The sequence below is a fragment of the Gordionus sp. m RMFG-2023 genome, chromosome 1 (assembly GCF_954871325.1).
Source record: "Gordionus sp. m RMFG-2023 chromosome 1, tfGorSpeb1-WG-v2, whole genome shotgun sequence".
NCBI classification, from domain to species: domain Eukaryota; kingdom Metazoa; phylum Nematomorpha; class Gordioida; order Chordodea; family Parachordodidae; genus Gordionus; species Gordionus sp. m RMFG-2023.
In genome coordinates, this window is record NC_088775.1 from 89,220,190 (window position 1) to 89,237,376 (window position 17,187).

The following is a 17,187-nucleotide window of genomic DNA, read 5'->3' on the forward strand; positions in this document are numbered from 1 at the left end:
TGACCTCCCTAAATATATAGCTTCATTCGCTATGAGCTTGATATCATTTGACTCTATGGTCCTTCCTCTAGACCTAGGTTGTAGATTTCTTTACTCATTGTGTTCTTAATTCTTCTAATTCTTTTGGAATTGTGTCCACCATGACCTTCTTAATAATGTTGAATAGCACTGAATTTGCAATCTTTATTTAGTCTGCCAAACTGATCCATGACGTTTTCTTCCTCGGTGAGCTTGGAATTTTCTGTCTTGGTGTTGTAGTTAATATTTATCGAGAAGAGCGACGGGGTGGAAGAGGTTTGCCTGCTGAATTCATTTTCAGGTAAGCTTAGAAGAAACAGAGCAGCCTTTTCCCTTTTTAAAATCTTGGTGGTGTCGATTTGTTATTCTCCTATATAAGCGCTATGGTCGTAGCTGCTAAATTTTAGGTAAGTCAATTTTTACAAACTCGGTCGGGAAGAGGAGTTGTTCGTTGTGTCCATATCTGTTGATATGTTTTAAATCGTTAAAGAATTTTATTTGAATATAAGAATCAAGCGATTCTCTGAAAATTTGTAAAACACGGCATCTAGTTTTAATACGTTTGAGCCCGTATATGCTTCCACCTAAAAACGCTAATTCATTCCATAATAATATTAATATTTTTATTTGACTGACATACTCGAAAAATATAGTACTTTTTAACAGCTGATATTTAAATGATTTATAAAATTTTTCAATAACTATGTCTACAAGATTGAATATAATTAGATCCCCGAAATTTTTTGATAAGAAACTCAAGAATGCAATCGCAAAAACAGAATATTTTAAAGAAAATATTGAAAAAAATAGAGCCTTTAAAAGATCAAGTGTATTAGTCATATCTTGCAAGTATATAAATTAATATATATTTTATAATTTTCTATATAAAAATTAGTAAAAAATATATGAATCATTATTACAATCAAACATATTCTAAATATAAAGAAATGCCACTTGCCTCTATTGGGTGGGGAAATACAAAATCAAAAGGAGATGTATTTACAATTAATTGTTATGAAAAGGTAAATTGAAATCATTTGATACATATGTAATGTATATTTAGAATCCAGCATATATGACAAAAGATAATACTGAAAAACTGGTCAACTATGATTTTGAAAAAGCAGGTGAGCTTTTTGATGATAATGGTCATTTATTGTCTAAAGTTGATGATAAAGCTCAGCAGATACAAACAAATTTAAATAGTAATAATTTTGACCTACTTCATTCAAAGATTAAACAAATTCTGACTTCTTTAAACATCAAAATACCAACGAAAATTCAAGTTTATAAATTTTATTATATATATTCATTTTTTTATATAGTCATCATCAATTCCATTGCTAATAGAAGATAAAAATATTCTCATGACTGCAGAAACTGGTTTTTAAATAGGAAATATTCATAAATTTTTTTTATAAATAATATTTAGGTAGTGGAAAAACTTTTGCATATCTTTTACCTACTTTAAATAAAATTATCAATGATCATATTAAATGGGAACAAAAGTGTTTATCAAACTTAAAAAATTTAGAAATAAATAAAGAATTTAATTTCATTTTACCCATGACAATTATCTTGTTGCCCTCAAAGGAATTATGTGCACAAATAACCGTATTTAACATTTTATATATAATTATAAAATAAATTACACTATCATTAAATTTGTACCATTTAAATATGGTAGAACCCAGTGTGAAAATGACAGTATTTTAATTTAAACAGCTAAAGAGCATTAAGAAAAGATAACAATGTTAAATAAGAAGTCTAAAATATCTACTGATGTCTCCCATGTTATGAGACCAAATCTAATTTTTTTTGAGAGATTGTTTTTTTTTACTGCAAGCATCATTATCATTTGTTTTATAAATTTATTTAAAATATATATTAACAGAATGTTGCGGAAAGATTTGCCAATCCACTTGGCTTAAGAATAATAAAATTTGCCAGTGGCTCCTTATATGACAATATTAACCTTTTAAATTCATCAGATGCTGAAAAGTATATATCTCAAATTCAATTACTACTATAAAATGTGGGCCGGGATATGTTGTAAAATAAAATTGATTTATATTTTAAAATTATTTTGCGAGAATTGAGATGCCAATAATTTTCGTGGAATATTTGTTATTTAGGATTTAAAAAAAAAATTAAATTTTTCTATCTTCAAAAATTCGGACAGGACCCGGCGTATAAATAATTTACATTTCCGGTTTTTTGGGACAAATTAAAAATAAATTCGTTTGAAATCGGGTCGAGTTGATGAAAAAGTTAAGCTCGTTTGTCGATCACAAATATAAATCATTATAAAAATTTCTAAACCCCATCTTTTATGATTTTTATATTTCTTAGTAACCATAATAAATATGCATACTATTAATAAACTATGTTTTTTTTTATAAAATATCTAGTGGGGGGGGGAGGTAAAACTTTTGTTGATCTCCAGGGTGCTGCTAGACCCCCAATGACATATAATAATACCTAGACTGACGATGCATTGATAATAATACATTTGAAAACGTCGTTGAATGTAAATCACACGCCATTTTGGTAACCCATATAGTAATTATTCTCATGTTAAGAACTACCTCCTTTAAATTGATAACTTGCTACCTTATTAACTCGATTATCAGGCAATTCTTTAATAAAGTTTGCATCAGACATAGGAATAAATTATCATATCGTTAAAAGTTTTCAACAATGATATGTGTAACCAAAATGGCGTCCCCAGCTGTTTTCATTGATATATATATTTTTAATGAATGCATCGTCTGTATAGGTATTATTATATGTCATTGTAGACCCCACGATACATCTCGGTTAATGATGCTTACTACCAAGTGAATGTATGGAAATATTTTAAATACCAATCTAATTTGCTAAATACCGACCAAAATTTATTAAAATGTAATAAGACCCTTATTATTTAATATATTAATACGGAATCACGTGGTCGAGTCCGGCCTCCTATATATTATCCCCCAAGGATGGAACCACCAAGTTAGAATAAGAAAAAAAACATGATCATTCCCGGGATTCGAACTAGGGACCATGGGATAAGTAAACCAAGCTCTTGCCTACTAGGCCATAGAGGCTTTCCAAAAATCACGATTTTTCAAATATATATTATAAATATATTTGGTAGTGCCTATCCAAATGAAAAATGAACAAAATTCAAATTTGATAGATGTACCTTATCATTAACCATACATCTCGACTCTCAAAGGCTTAACTCAAAAATGTTTTTGTTACATATTAATCGTTAACACAAAAAAGATATCGTCGGAATCTAGTCCACCTCCTTGTCACCACTCCAGAGCTTTTGCTAAAGGTAAGCGATCCCAAAAAGTTCTACAATATATGTCGTCCTAAACAAAGTTCGCACTCCTCCTCGAAATTCGTTCCTACCGAGTCCCAATCCTCAATATCGGATCATTCCGGGACAACGGGACACGGCGAAATGGAGTCGAGGAACGAAAAAATGATCGCACCGAAAGTCGCTCGCATAAACGCGTTTTACTTTGACAGGGATAGTGCCACGACGATCATCTTCGACGAGGCCGACACCTTATTCGACGATTCCTTTGAACCCATGACCCAGAACTTCATATCTCGGAGATCTGACGCACCCGGTTTGTCAACAATAATATTTTCTTCTCACCACTTTATCAAGACTAACATCGAGTGTTTTAAAGAAACAGCTGATTTATAATAGGATTCGAATATTTATGCTGCCCTCGCCCCACTCCCATCCATGTTTTGTATAAAAAATTTTAAAAAAAGTAAAAGAATTCTTTAGAAAAACTGAACCTTGATATTACTCATCCTCGAGAAAAATGAAATTCGCCTATGCTCGTATTTGACAGTTTGCACAAATTGTGGCGATTTATTAAGATAAATATCTGAAGGAATGAAAACAACGGCTTTTTTTTACTTTAAATCATATTATTCTGAGCCCCTCTTAATTTTAATAAATGTAATATAGCGGAAACTGTATTATTAGCTTGCGAATTGTTAAAAACCGACTCAGGTCGATTTTTAAAAAACGGCCCAAAAACAACCGTTGTATAAGCCTAAAGATTTTGCTCATACCTTGGCAGAAATGCTTGGAACATCTATTTCCCAAATCTCGATGCTTACTTAATATTATTTAGGGGGAGGCGGGGGGGGGGGAAGGAGAAATAGCGATCGCCATTTAATTTGCGAAAAATACGCGACTTCCTTTTTTATACATTTTGATATGTTACGTGTTTTTTTATTTAGGTCACTCGCCTCAATTGATATTCGTAGGAGCGACTAAACCTATGGGTCTCAACGATATATTGACCGATTTCGAGCTAAAGGTTAAAAATTACTCTCAAATTTATTCCTCTTTCAGATATAAATCCTTTCAAATTCTAAGGAATAGGAAATTATTGACACTTTTATTTTCGATCATTTTTGAACCCAAAATAAATATTAAAAAAAAATACCCTTTTCACGGAGATACACGAGGAACGATTACTATTGGTATGATCCCGATACTTAAAATCTTAGCCGATACGGTCGTTATTCTAAAATGGTAACTAACCTTAAAAAAGTGTTTTACTTTTTTTTTTACTCAACACTATGTTATTAATTTATATTTAAAAAGAAGGGAAAAAAATATCATATAAAAAATTTATAAACCAATAAAAAAAATTAAAGTAAATCGTATTTATAAGTTAATTTTTATAAGATTTATTAATTTATTATAAAATGATAGAAAAGATAAATGAAAATATATCTTTGCTATTTTTTTCTTCGAATGAATGTAATTTATTATTTTTTTGATATCGGTATCGGCTAAAAAGGGTGATATCGTCCCGTCTCCGCTTTTAGGTCCTGTCCGCTATACCGTAAACTTATTGACTCATAATGATAGATCGGTAAATCCCCATACAGAAAAAAAAATGAAGAAATTTTTAGAGCTACCGATCTTTTACCGAACGTAATTAAAGTGCGTGAGATGGGAGGGGGGGGGGAGAGAATTGATTCTAAAATTATATTAAACTTAATAATTATAAATTGACTTACTCACTGTATCGCATGAATTTTTGGGTCCAATCATAATAAAATCCGTTCCTTTTTATTAATCCATTTTTTTTCAAATCTAATAAAAAATTTTAAGCTCAGAAATCAGCACCCGGGTTTTAAAACCCGGCCCGTAAGTAGGTTATCGCAAGTTTCTTGGCCGAGTTCATTTAAATCGTGAAAAATTTTCCAGAAATTTCCATTTATCTAAGTTTTAATTTTTGTTAAAAAAACGTAGTTCTAAGATTGATCGGAAAAATATTTTGCAGAAATATTTGGGGGATGGGGAGATTCGAAAGGGACGTATCTCTATTATTAAAATAAAAACACGATTGTGTAAATTGAACTAAGCCAATTTTAATATCGGCGAAAAAATGGACATAGAACTAGTGTTGTTAATTTGCTTGGTCGCAAAATTTACGACCCTTTTATGTGCTCAGGTCGACCCGGGGTTCAGACCTGGGGTCCAGACCCACCTATGGATTACACCTGGGGCTCGGATAAATGAAAAGTAAGAAGAAAAAAATAAATCTCATTTAAGCTTTAATCTCATTTTCTTACCATTTAAATATTTGCTTAAATTTGGGGTCTTTTGATTAAAATGTTTTCCGACCCGAACCCAAATTTTTTTAAAAAAAAAATTTTTACCGGCATGGCCAGAATCTATTTAAAATATATAGTTAATTTTTATTTTACATTCTTTTTAAACTACGTATATTTATTTTTATAAACTAATCCCCCACATAATCTCCGATTACAGTGAAGTGAAACGTAATATTATTATTATTATTTTTAAATATACAATATAAGGTGGTAAAAATAAAAAAGTAAAATTTTATTTTAGTAATACATATTGTAATTAAATATAGACAAAAAAAAATAAAGATTAAACGTCATGCATGTATAAATAATAAAAATGAATTTTGTTGTAGAATTTATAATTTGTGATGAAAAATGGCAAAGTCTCAGTTGTTTATTAAACACAATTATACTTGCTTTTTAGGTAAATTTTTATAATTTTAAGCTCTTTTTAGAGCCTTCGATACTATTAATATATTTTTATTTAGCAATTTTATATATTTTTACATATTTTTATAAAGTTGTTATAATATTTTAGTGTTTTATCATTTTTTTTTTAAATTGTACCAATATCAGTATTATGAAATTAAAATTTAAAAAATTTGTTATTTAACTTAGAAAATTTTTTCTTAAGAAAATAATAATTTTAAAAATAAAAAGTTTTCTTTATATTTGAAGTTACGTTTATTATATAATTATTTATTTTTTTTATAAAAAGTGTAAAATTTTATATATCGTCGGTCTAGAATTGGAGTGTCCACTCCACTCGACATTTTCAAAATTTTTGAGTTAGAATAGAAGTGGATAAATAACTTAGTTATTCCCAATATATATATGTCGTAATTTTTTAAAGGGATCTGAACTATCCGGGATCTTCACGGGTTTTAAAGGTATAACTAAAAAAATTAGGATTTTAAGTTAAGGAATGATAATACGGTATTATCGCGTTTTAATCGTGATAAAGAGGAATCTTATTTTTAAAAGCGTTTTTTTTTATTTCTTTTTAATTTTATTGTTGTTTATTAATTTTCAATGTTGTTTTTTTTTGACTTTATGAAATAAGGTATGTCTAATATAGGGTATCAATCGATAGCTAATCAAAAGATCTATTCAACTAAAAGTCAATCTCTCCCCCTTAATAGGCGAGTCTAGGTCTGAGGGAGTGGGGGGTCAGGAATATTTTTTATCAAAAATGACAATATGAAGATGATTGACTTATTTTTAGTAATTATATGACAGATTTAAGTGACGACAAGTATTTCTAGGTGATATATGTGATATAGATGGACCCTAATAAATTTAACATATTTGACAATTTATTTTTATTTATTTACTTAGAATCAATACTTTTATATAAAAAATTTTTTAAAAATCTAAAAATAAAAAAGCGCTATGTGACACAACGTGAAAGGATAATAGGTACCCCGGGTGTTCATAAAACTTAAATTTTCATTTTTTAAATTTCGCATTAATTAAAAACTAAATGATTTTTTTCTCTTAAATATTAATTTCTACCGTTAGAGATATATGTAAAGAATAAAATTAAGGTAAAACATTTTAGAAAAATTGCTTTGTCCATTTTTTATAGCCCTTCAATTTTTTATGGACAAACTGTCCCCGGTCTCCCCTATTATATATTTATAGTTATTGACCAAGAATATTAACATAGTACGATTACAAATATATTTATTTTCAAAATTTGATTTAAATAAAAAAATATACAATGATATACAGAATACAATTTTAAATAATTATAGAATTTTTTCATTTTTCTTGATTGTGGATATAGACTTGAATTGATCATGCATACAAATACAATACCAGCCTAAAAAAATATTAAAAAATAAATTATTACTATGCCTTACAAATTATTGCCATATACCGTCATGAAGACCCATTATATTTATATCCCAAGACGATAGCAATATGCATTGTTTTAAGGTGTAGGGAGCCATCCTGTTCCTCAATTTTGTAATAGTATTTCCGACAAGAGAAAAAGTTATTTCCGATGCCACTGAAGTTGTTTGTTGACATAGAAAGTCTCTTGCCATCTTAGCTAAATGAGGAAATCGATTTGCATTCCCTCTCCACCAATCAAGCACGTATGTTGTCTCGGGGGCTACCGGCTCAAGAAGATAGGTCTTTATCTGATTGTCACTATCACCATTTGATGATACTTTTCTAAAGAGATAAATTTAAAATAAATAAAAATCATAGAATATATAATTTAAATTAATTCTATCAAAATATATTATATTTACCTTCTTTTCAATCCCTGCAATAATGAAATAGTTTTAAGGTTAGAAGGATTGATATTATTGAATAAGTACTCATCAAATGACTCCGTCGTATATTTTGAATAAATATCTTTGAATATAGCCATATTTTTAATTGCTGCATCTTCCTTTAAATTAGTGATTAATGTATTTTTAATCCTAGGATCCAGTATTGATGCAGCATAGTTGTTTGGTGTTAATATATGCTGGCTATATTCGTCGTATTTTTTTATCATAGATGTTGCTGCTTCTCGTATTGAAGCATCAGAATTACCTATTTCTTGATTTTTTAAATTCTCCAGAATATCGTTGAAAAACAATATCGCCATCCCTATTGTTGGAAGCTGCGAGCTTATTTCAACCGTTATTTGATAAAAAGGCTTTAGAAATTCTTCTAAATTTGAGAAGAATTCTATATTCTCAGGAGCCAAATCGGTTTCAATTAATCCAAGCTCACTGAGATGTTATATTGCCTTGATATTCTATAAATAGATATAAAAAGAAATAATATTATAAATATACAAAAATATTTTTATTTTATACTTTATTAATGGCTGCTATCATAAGATATACGCTGTTCCATCTTGTTTTAACTGGAAGAGGTATTTTGGTAGCCCCATTAAAAGATTGATAAGTCTGCAATCGTCAAACAATAACCATAAAATTTAGAGAAAATGTATCATATGCCTAAAAATCAACTTATAAAAAAATTAAATAATTTTAAAAAATAAATTTGCCTTAACAACGGACATCTGGGCATCCCATAATGGTTCATCTTTCTGTTCATTAACACTTCACTACATCAACGAAGACTGGAATATTATAAACATAACCTTAGATTTATTATCATTCCCCCATCCACATACGGGGGATGATATATCATCTCTTATGATAACCTCCATGCATGATTTCGAATTTAAAGATAATATAATATCTATTACGCATGATAACGGCGCTAACGCGGTAAAAGCCGTAGAAATAATTAAGAAGTATCACCATTTAAATTATAAGACTGTTTTATATAGTCATCGTTGTATGGCACATATCCTTAACCTAATCATCAACGAGGGACTTATATTTTTGGATGATAAATTAACAAATAGGCTTTCTTTTCCATATTACATGTCTCACCAAATTTATTGAAGACTTATCAATCTTTTAATGAGGCTACCAAAATACCTCTTCCAGTTAAAACAAGATGGAACAGCATATATCTTATGATATAGCCATTAATAAGGTATAAAATAAAAATATTTTGGTATATTTATAATATTATTTTCCTAATTTTTTTTATATCTATTTATAGAATATCGAGGCAATACTACACCTCAGTGAGCTTAAATTAATTGAAACCTATTTGGCTCCTGAAAATCGAGAATTCTTCACAAATTTAGAAGAATTTCTAACTCCTTTTTATCAAATTACGGTTGAAATAAGCGCAAAACTTTCAACATTCGGGATGGCTATATTATTTTATAATGATATTATGGATAATTTGAAAAATCAAGAGATAGGCGATTCAGATGCTTCAATAAGAGAAGCAGCAACATTGATGTTAAAAAAAATACGACGAATATAGCCAATATATAATAACACCTAACAACTATGCTGCATCAATACTAGATCCTAGGATTAAAAATACACTAATCAATAATTTAAAGGAAGATGTAGCAGTTAAAAATATTGCCATATTCAAAGATATTTATTCAAAATATAACTCTTTTCAACGAGAATGTTGCAATAATACATTAGAAATCAGGCTGGGCCCATATTTTTTTAAAAAAAATCATTTTCCTGCTGGGTCGGGCTTAATATCTTTTAAAAAAATCGGCCAGGTCGGGTTGAGCCACGGAAATTTTTTAAATATATGTAAATTTATCAATTTTACGTTGAATTTTTTATGTATAATAAAAATATTTGATTATATTTATAGAAACTAGTGACGCTAAGCCACGCGTTAATATCACATTTATATTTTAGATTTTAAAATCATGTACAAATATATAATTTAATTTTTTTATCATATAAGAAAACATGGAATTTTATTTAAAAAGTTAGCTACAGATACTTAATTTTAAACCGAAAATAAAAATTATTTTTTAAGTATATTATGAAATATTCGTCCTTTAGTTGATGAAATTAACCAAATTCGGCCTGAAAGTTCGTATCTAATTCTGAACTAGGATCAGGATGGGATAGCTGGAAATAATCTCTCAGCTCACCTACATAATAATTCATTTTAAACTAAAAAAACCCTAAAAACACCAACTAAACCAACTACTAACCTTAAACAAATTCCCGGAACTCAACCAAATCTTCTAAAAATAAACTGTCAAAAAAGTATACTAAATCAATAAAATCCAAAAAAACAAAGCTGAAAATATATATTTTATTCTTAATTTATCAAAATTAAATCCAAAAAAATAATTCCTAATTTTTTATAAAAAAAAATTAATTAATCAAAACAAATAATATCAACATATATTATTACATCTAATTTTATATCCAATCAACCTTATTTTAATCGGTTGATTGGCATTTCGCGTAAAAAATATAAAATGTTAACGTATTTACAAATACGTCATGCCACCCCTTTATGGGATCAGGGCATGTCGATAAACAAAAAAAATTTTTTTACATGTATAAAAAAAATGTTCATGCTCACCTTCATGTTAAATGAATATTCCTCACCCTAAGCCGACATGGGACTGCTCCAAAAATCCCCTGCACTAGTCGTCGGTAGAACCTCAGTAGCTATAGTAGCCATAGCTCTCTGCAACATATCTACCTCTCGATGTCCGCGAGATTCCCCTAATTGTGGCACTCCATCATTATAACTTGGTCTTTTCGGAGGACGCCTATCAGCAGGTATGGCCGGTCCCATAAGAACAGAAGTTGTCGGCTGCTCCACATTCATCTCGTTATATATCCTCTTTTGTCCCTCATATGGTTCTACCCGCGGATTCTCCGATAACACCCCCATAGGTACACGATCCCTGGGTAGTTGCGTGCATTGATGTCTAAGATGACCCTCTCCCTGACAATTATAACATTTTTTCCGTCTAATCCCATATGTCGGTGGCTGATTCTCCTTCCGGCGTCCTTCTCCCAATTGAAGTTTTTGTTGTTATAAAGTTTTTTTTTTAAAAAATTAAGTCATTACTACTAATTTCTGAAAACCAAAATAAAGAAAAGGTCCACGTATATCCTTGAACCAGATATCCACAAATATTTTATCACATTCGAGAAATGGAAACAATCTCACGACTTGTGGACCTTGGAGATTTCTATCTCCAGGTCACGTTAATCAAGAAGCATGATGGTATGACCCTGGGAGAAGGACGCCGGAAGGAAAATCAGCCACCGACATATGGGATTAGAAGGAAAAAATGTTATAATTGTCAGGGAGAGGGTCATCTTAGACATCAATGCACGCAACTACTCAGGGATCGTGTACCTATGGGGGTGTTATCGGAGAATCCGCGGGTAGAACCATATGAGGGACAAAAGAGGATATATAACGAGATGAATGTGGAGCAGCCGACAACTTCTGTTCTTATGGGACCGGCCATACCTGCTGATAGGCGTCCTCCGAAAAGACCAAGTTATAATGATGGAGTGCCACAATTAGGGGAATCTCGCGGACATCGAGAGGTAGATATGTTGCAGAGAGCTATGGCCACTATAGCTACTGAGGTTCTACCGACGACTAGTGCAGGGGATTTTTGGAGCAGTTCCATGTCGGCTTAGGGTGAGGAATATTCATGTAACATGAAGGTGAGCATGAACATTTTTTTTATACATGTAAAAAAAATTTTTTGTTTATCGACATGCCCTGATCCCATAAAGGGGTGGCATGTCGTATTTGTAAATACATTAACATTTTATATTTTTTACGTGAAAGCCAATCAACCGATTAAAATAAGGTTGATTGGATATAAAATTAGATGTAATAATATATGTTGATATTATTTGTTTTGATTCATTTATTTTTTTTTTATAAAAAATTAGGAATTATTTTTTTTGGATTTAATTTTTGATAAATTAAGAATAAAATATATATTTTCAGCTTTGTTTTTTTTGGATTTTATTAATTTAGTATACTTTTTTTGACAGTTTATTTTTAGAAGATTTGGTTGAGTTCTGGGAATTTGTTTAAGGTTAGTAGTTGTTTTAGTTGGTGTTTTTAGGGTTTTTTTAGTATCTTATAGGATAAATCACGGTTAATGTTCCGGCTGTCGGTAATAAACAAGGAAAAAGATTGAAATTGTGGTAATATATGTATTGTAAATGAATATTCCTCACCCTAAGCCGACATGGGACTGCTCCAAAAATCCCCTGCACTAGTCGTCGGTAGAACCTCAGTAGCTATAGTAGCCATAGCTCTCTGCAACATATCTACCTCTCGATGTCCGCGAGATTCCCCTAATTGTGGCACTCCATCATTATAACTTGGTCTTTCGGAGGACGCCTATCAGCAGGTATGGCCGGTCCCATAAGAACAGAAGTTGTCGGCTGCTCCACATTCATCTCGTTATATATCCTCTTTTGTCCCTCATATGGTTCTACCCGCGGATTCTCCGATAACACCCCCATAGGTACACGATCCCTGGGTAGTTGCGTGCATTGATGTCTAAGATGACCCTCTCCCTGACAATTATAACATTTTTTCCGTCTAATCCCATATGTCGGTGGCTGATTTTCCTTCCGGCGTCCTTCTCCCAGGGTCATACCATCATGCTTCTTGATTAACGTGACCTGGAGATAGAAATCTCCAAGGTCCACAAGTCGTGAGATTGTTTCCATTTCTCGAATGTGATAAAATATTTGTGGATATCTGGTTCAAGGATATACGTGGACCTTTTCTTTATTTTGGTTTTCAGAAATTAGTAGTAATGACTTAATTTTTTTGAAAAAAAAACTTTATAACAACAAAAACTTCAATTTAATAAAAAAAATATAATTTACTGGTTCAAGGATATACGTTGACCTTTTCTTTATTTTAGTTTACAGAAAATGGTAGTAATGATTTCTTGTAAAAAAAAATTGACTCTATAACAACAAAAACTTCAATTTATTTGGTATTTCTAAGCCCTAAGTAAGTGGTCTCGACTAAAAAAATTTTAACCATAAGCTGAGTTGCTTGCAGGATTTTTCTATCTAAGTTCGATATTATTGATAAATATTTTTTTATTTAAAATATTTGAAACAACATTATTCATCTGGATCCCATGTCTGAACCCCTGTGCTCGGGGTTCGTTCTCAGAGCTGGTTTAGTCGATTTTTTGATCCAAACCCTGGGGCTAGGTTTTACATAACCAACCAATTAACTACACTACCCATCAAGACAAAAAATGAATACTTTCAATCCAAAGATATTTAAATTAGATTTTATTTGATACCCATATCGGCGTTGATAAAAAATTCCTGACCTCTCCCCCCACCCCAAAACTTAGACCCGCCCTCTATGAGTGATTATTATTATTACAATAAAATAATATTTTAATTATCAACATGTTTATTAAATCGTCACAACACAGCAACACGGCCCGGGTCTGCTCGGGGTTCATGCTCAGAGCTGGTTTGGTCGATTTTTTAGACCCAAACCCCGGGTTTGGGTTTTACATAACCAACCAAACAACACTACATAGAACACTATGATATTCAGCCAATGAAGTGTTAGTGCTTTTAAAAAAAAGGAATTCTATGTTTTATCCAGCATGTGTTATATATATATCCCCTTTTGAAAAAAAAAGGATATTTCTTCGAAACCCCGTTATCATCATACTGCCAATCTCGAAGAGGCCGACGACAACGTTAGCGCACAAAATTCCAGCGTTATAAATTGCGTTCAAACTGGGCAGGTTCACAAGGTTATGCCCCACGTGACCCAAAAGTTTTTCCGGCTCATAAATCCGGATAAGCCGGGAAGATTGTTGAAGGATTTGAAGAAGCATTTGGTGGAGGAGCGACAGACCCATTTAAACCAATCGAATCACGAGAAAAAGGTATTTTATTTTTTTGAGTCATCACTTTTGGAGGTTGAAATATTCTGATAGGCCGTGAAACAGCTCAGTATTTTATCGCCCCCGTTATACATGCATTACGTTCTAAAAAATAAAGAAAATGGAGCTTTTTAAAAATAGTTTTATATAAATTTATATTGCTAGTTAGGGTTGGGCTTATTTTTTTTAAGTTCGGCCCGATCCGAAAGTATTTAGCCGACCTATATCCGACTTTCTTAAATCCGGTCAAAAAAATTGAAGGGAATATGGAACTAACAAACAAAGAGCGACTTTTTTAAGAAGTAGAAGGATGAAAGAAAGCTAGAAAAAAAGAAAGTTAGCTTGTTTTTTCCTCTTCTTGAATTAGATGCATTTGGAAAGCAAATTTATTTTAATATTTTACAACGTGGCCTGATTAGGATTGCAATTTTTAATATCAAGATCCGGGATCGACCCAGTCAGAGAGAATGTCTACCAGACCTTACGTATCGAGCAGGTCTGATTAATATGATTTTATAAAAAAAAAAATCGCTATTAATTATAATAGTTAAAGAAACAAAAAATGCTAGTAGTAGAATTTCGATTCCAGACTAGTGATTTTGTTCATCGTAAAATTGTATGTAATTTATATAAATAAATGTACCCCCCACCCCCTTCTCCCCTTACAAATCACATGTTCGAAAGGTAAAAACTTTCAGAGGAATCGTGTCCGATCATCCCGCGAATGTCGCCGATGAGCGGGTTTCGCGAATAATAACCACTCCTCCCGTTACCATGGTGTTTTGCCAAACTCACGAGACCGTAGATTGGTTGATGAACTTTTTAGCGGAAAATCTTCGAAATTGGGGGTTCTACGCTAAATACGGTTCCGCAGAGCTATGTCAAAATTCCGAAAGGTCTAAAACTGCTTATATACCTATCGTTAAAGCGATGGAAGCGTTTCACGGGAAAATGGATTACCTCACTAGAGATACCATTTTTAGGCGTTTTTTCTCCAAGGACACTGATATATACCAAGGTTTTTGTTACAAAATATCTCGACAAATTATAAACCGGATATTTAATTTTTGATTAATTTCCACTCCTTTAATTTATACATTAAATCTTTCCTTCTGGGATAAGCTTAAGTGTTTCTTTCCTTTCCTTTCCTTTCCTTTCCTTTCCTTTCCTTTCCTTTCCTTTCCTTTCCTTTCCTTTCCTTTCCTTTCCTTTCTTTCTTTCTTTCTTTCTTTCTTTCTTTCTTTCTTTCTTTCTTTCTTTCTTTCTTTCTTTCCTTTCTTTCTTTCTTTCTTTCTTTCTTTCTTTCTTTCTTTCTTTCTTTCTTTCTTTCTTTCTTTCTTTCTTTCTTTCTTTCTTTCTTTCTTTCTTTCTTTCTTTCCTTCCTTCTTTCTTTCTTACTTTCTTTCTCAATTACTATTCAAAAAAAACGAAATTTATATTATTCATAAAATAAATTAAGATCTCACTTCTAAAAGTAATCCAAAAGATCCCCGATTAAATTTAAACCTCAAAAGCCCTTTCGCCGCGGTTCCCCTCGTATACCTCATAACCACCGACGTAATGTCTCGCGGTCTGGACACGACGCACGTGAACAGGGTCATAAATTACGATTTCCCGAATTACATTTCAGATTACATTCACAGGATAGGGCGCGTCGGGAGATGCTCCGTTAATACCGGTAATCTCGCTCAATAATATTTAGTAAAAGATTGATCTTGTACAATGATTTATTATTGTATATTTATTATCAGTGATGTCGGGCCACCTAAGTTTAAGTTGCGCATGCGTCTATTATTGTTATAGGCAAAAAGTCAAACATATCCTAGATTAATCTTTTTTTTTTTTTGTAATGAAGGTTTTGTTAAAAATTGGAAATAATAAAATGAAAGTCTCGAAATACAAGAATTCTTTATTTTGTCTACCCACCTATTCTGTGAACCTTTTCACCGAAATCTTTAAATTTTTTAAAAAATTATTGCTATAAAATAAATATTTTAAATAAAAAAAATTTTTATTCCTACGCCAAAAAAAAAAAATTAATTTGAAACTAGAAAATTATTGTTCCCTTTTGGGAACTCTGTAAAAAATATATCAGGCTGCATATTGAGTTTTTTTGTTTTAAAATTAATTAATTATTTTTCTTATATTTATCGTTGTATATAAGTTATTCTATAATATATGTAATGTATATAGAATTTTTGATTTCCATTTAAATAAATAGTGCTGCTATTTGCCTATAACTTAGCTAAATTTTTTAATAGAAGGTAGTGGCTGCTGAATAAAATTTTAAATGTATGAAACCTTTTCTTAAAATATATCAACTTTTCCCCCGAATTTTGCAAGTTATTCAAATTTTCTTGATTTTTTTTTCGTCAAATATAAAAATTAACTTGGAACCAGTTACTTTTAAAAACTGTAAAATAACGAAAAGTTATCTTAACAACAATAATTATTAAATATTTTGTATGGTCTATTTTTATAATTATAAATTAGGGTTTATCCGACTATATCATCCCTATTTTATATATATTATTTTAGCCAGTGTTAACGATATTCTAAATAATCATACCAATTTGGTGCTCAATTACGTTAGCTCGCCCAGGGAAGCGAGATTGGTGCAGTTAATCGAAGTAATTATTTTTTACACATACAATCTTCAAAATTTTCGGGCTGTTTCCTGATTATCATTTTTTTTTAAATGTAACTGCTTTATATCGTTTAATATTATTAGAAATTTTTATTTAATTAGACAATTAGATTCACTTAAAAAATATCAAAATCTTGAAAACATTTACGTAAAACCAATAAAATATCTCACAAATAAACCTAAAAATGATACTTTAAATATGATCATAAATATATTATATTATCTATCGGATTTAGGTTATTATGATCAAATTGATAATTCATTTTAAAAAAAAATAATTATTAATTAAATCAGCTGTTAACAATAATATTCGTGAATATTTTACATAACAATATTTTCTATTTTTCGAGATTTGATTTAAAAAAATATTTGTTTTCATTTAAATATATATATTAGGAAGCCGTCAGAAAAAACAAACCGCTATATAACGTTAACGCGAATATCAAAAGAAAAATATCATCGTTAAACGAAAATAAACAAGAACCGCACTAATTTTATTTATTATAAATAATAGATTGATGGATGTCAATAAAAAAATCTATTCGAAGAAGATTAAAAAAAAAATCATACTATCGAAATTATATTACGATTCGAATATTGAAATATTCAA

At 30.6% G+C, this 17,187-nt stretch overlaps 1 protein-coding gene across 2 annotated transcripts; it reads left to right on the top strand.

The window, feature by feature from the left end:
* Positions 1-695: 695 nt before the first annotated feature.
* Positions 696-17,119, top strand: LOC135931314 (probable ATP-dependent RNA helicase DDX28). 2 transcript variants are annotated; one of them, XM_065468345.1, is made up of 13 exons: positions 696-867; positions 914-1,040; positions 1,082-1,303; positions 1,344-1,401; positions 1,451-1,632; positions 1,913-2,019; positions 3,295-3,650; positions 4,282-4,361; positions 13,682-13,933; positions 14,615-14,948; positions 15,390-15,608; positions 16,469-16,560; positions 16,974-17,119. In XM_065468345.1, exons 1-13 carry the CDS (start codon positions 722-724, stop codon positions 17,067-17,069), a joined length of 2,271 nt encoding a protein of 756 aa, XP_065324417.1. In that variant the 5' UTR covers positions 696-721; the 3' UTR covers positions 17,070-17,119. The 2 variants fall into 2 exon arrangements, with proteins under 2 accessions (XP_065324417.1, XP_065324418.1); XM_065468346.1 differs by lacking the exon at positions 696-867 and having other exon boundaries at positions 935-1,040; positions 1,089-1,303.
* The last annotated feature ends 68 nt before the right edge of the window (positions 17,120-17,187 follow it).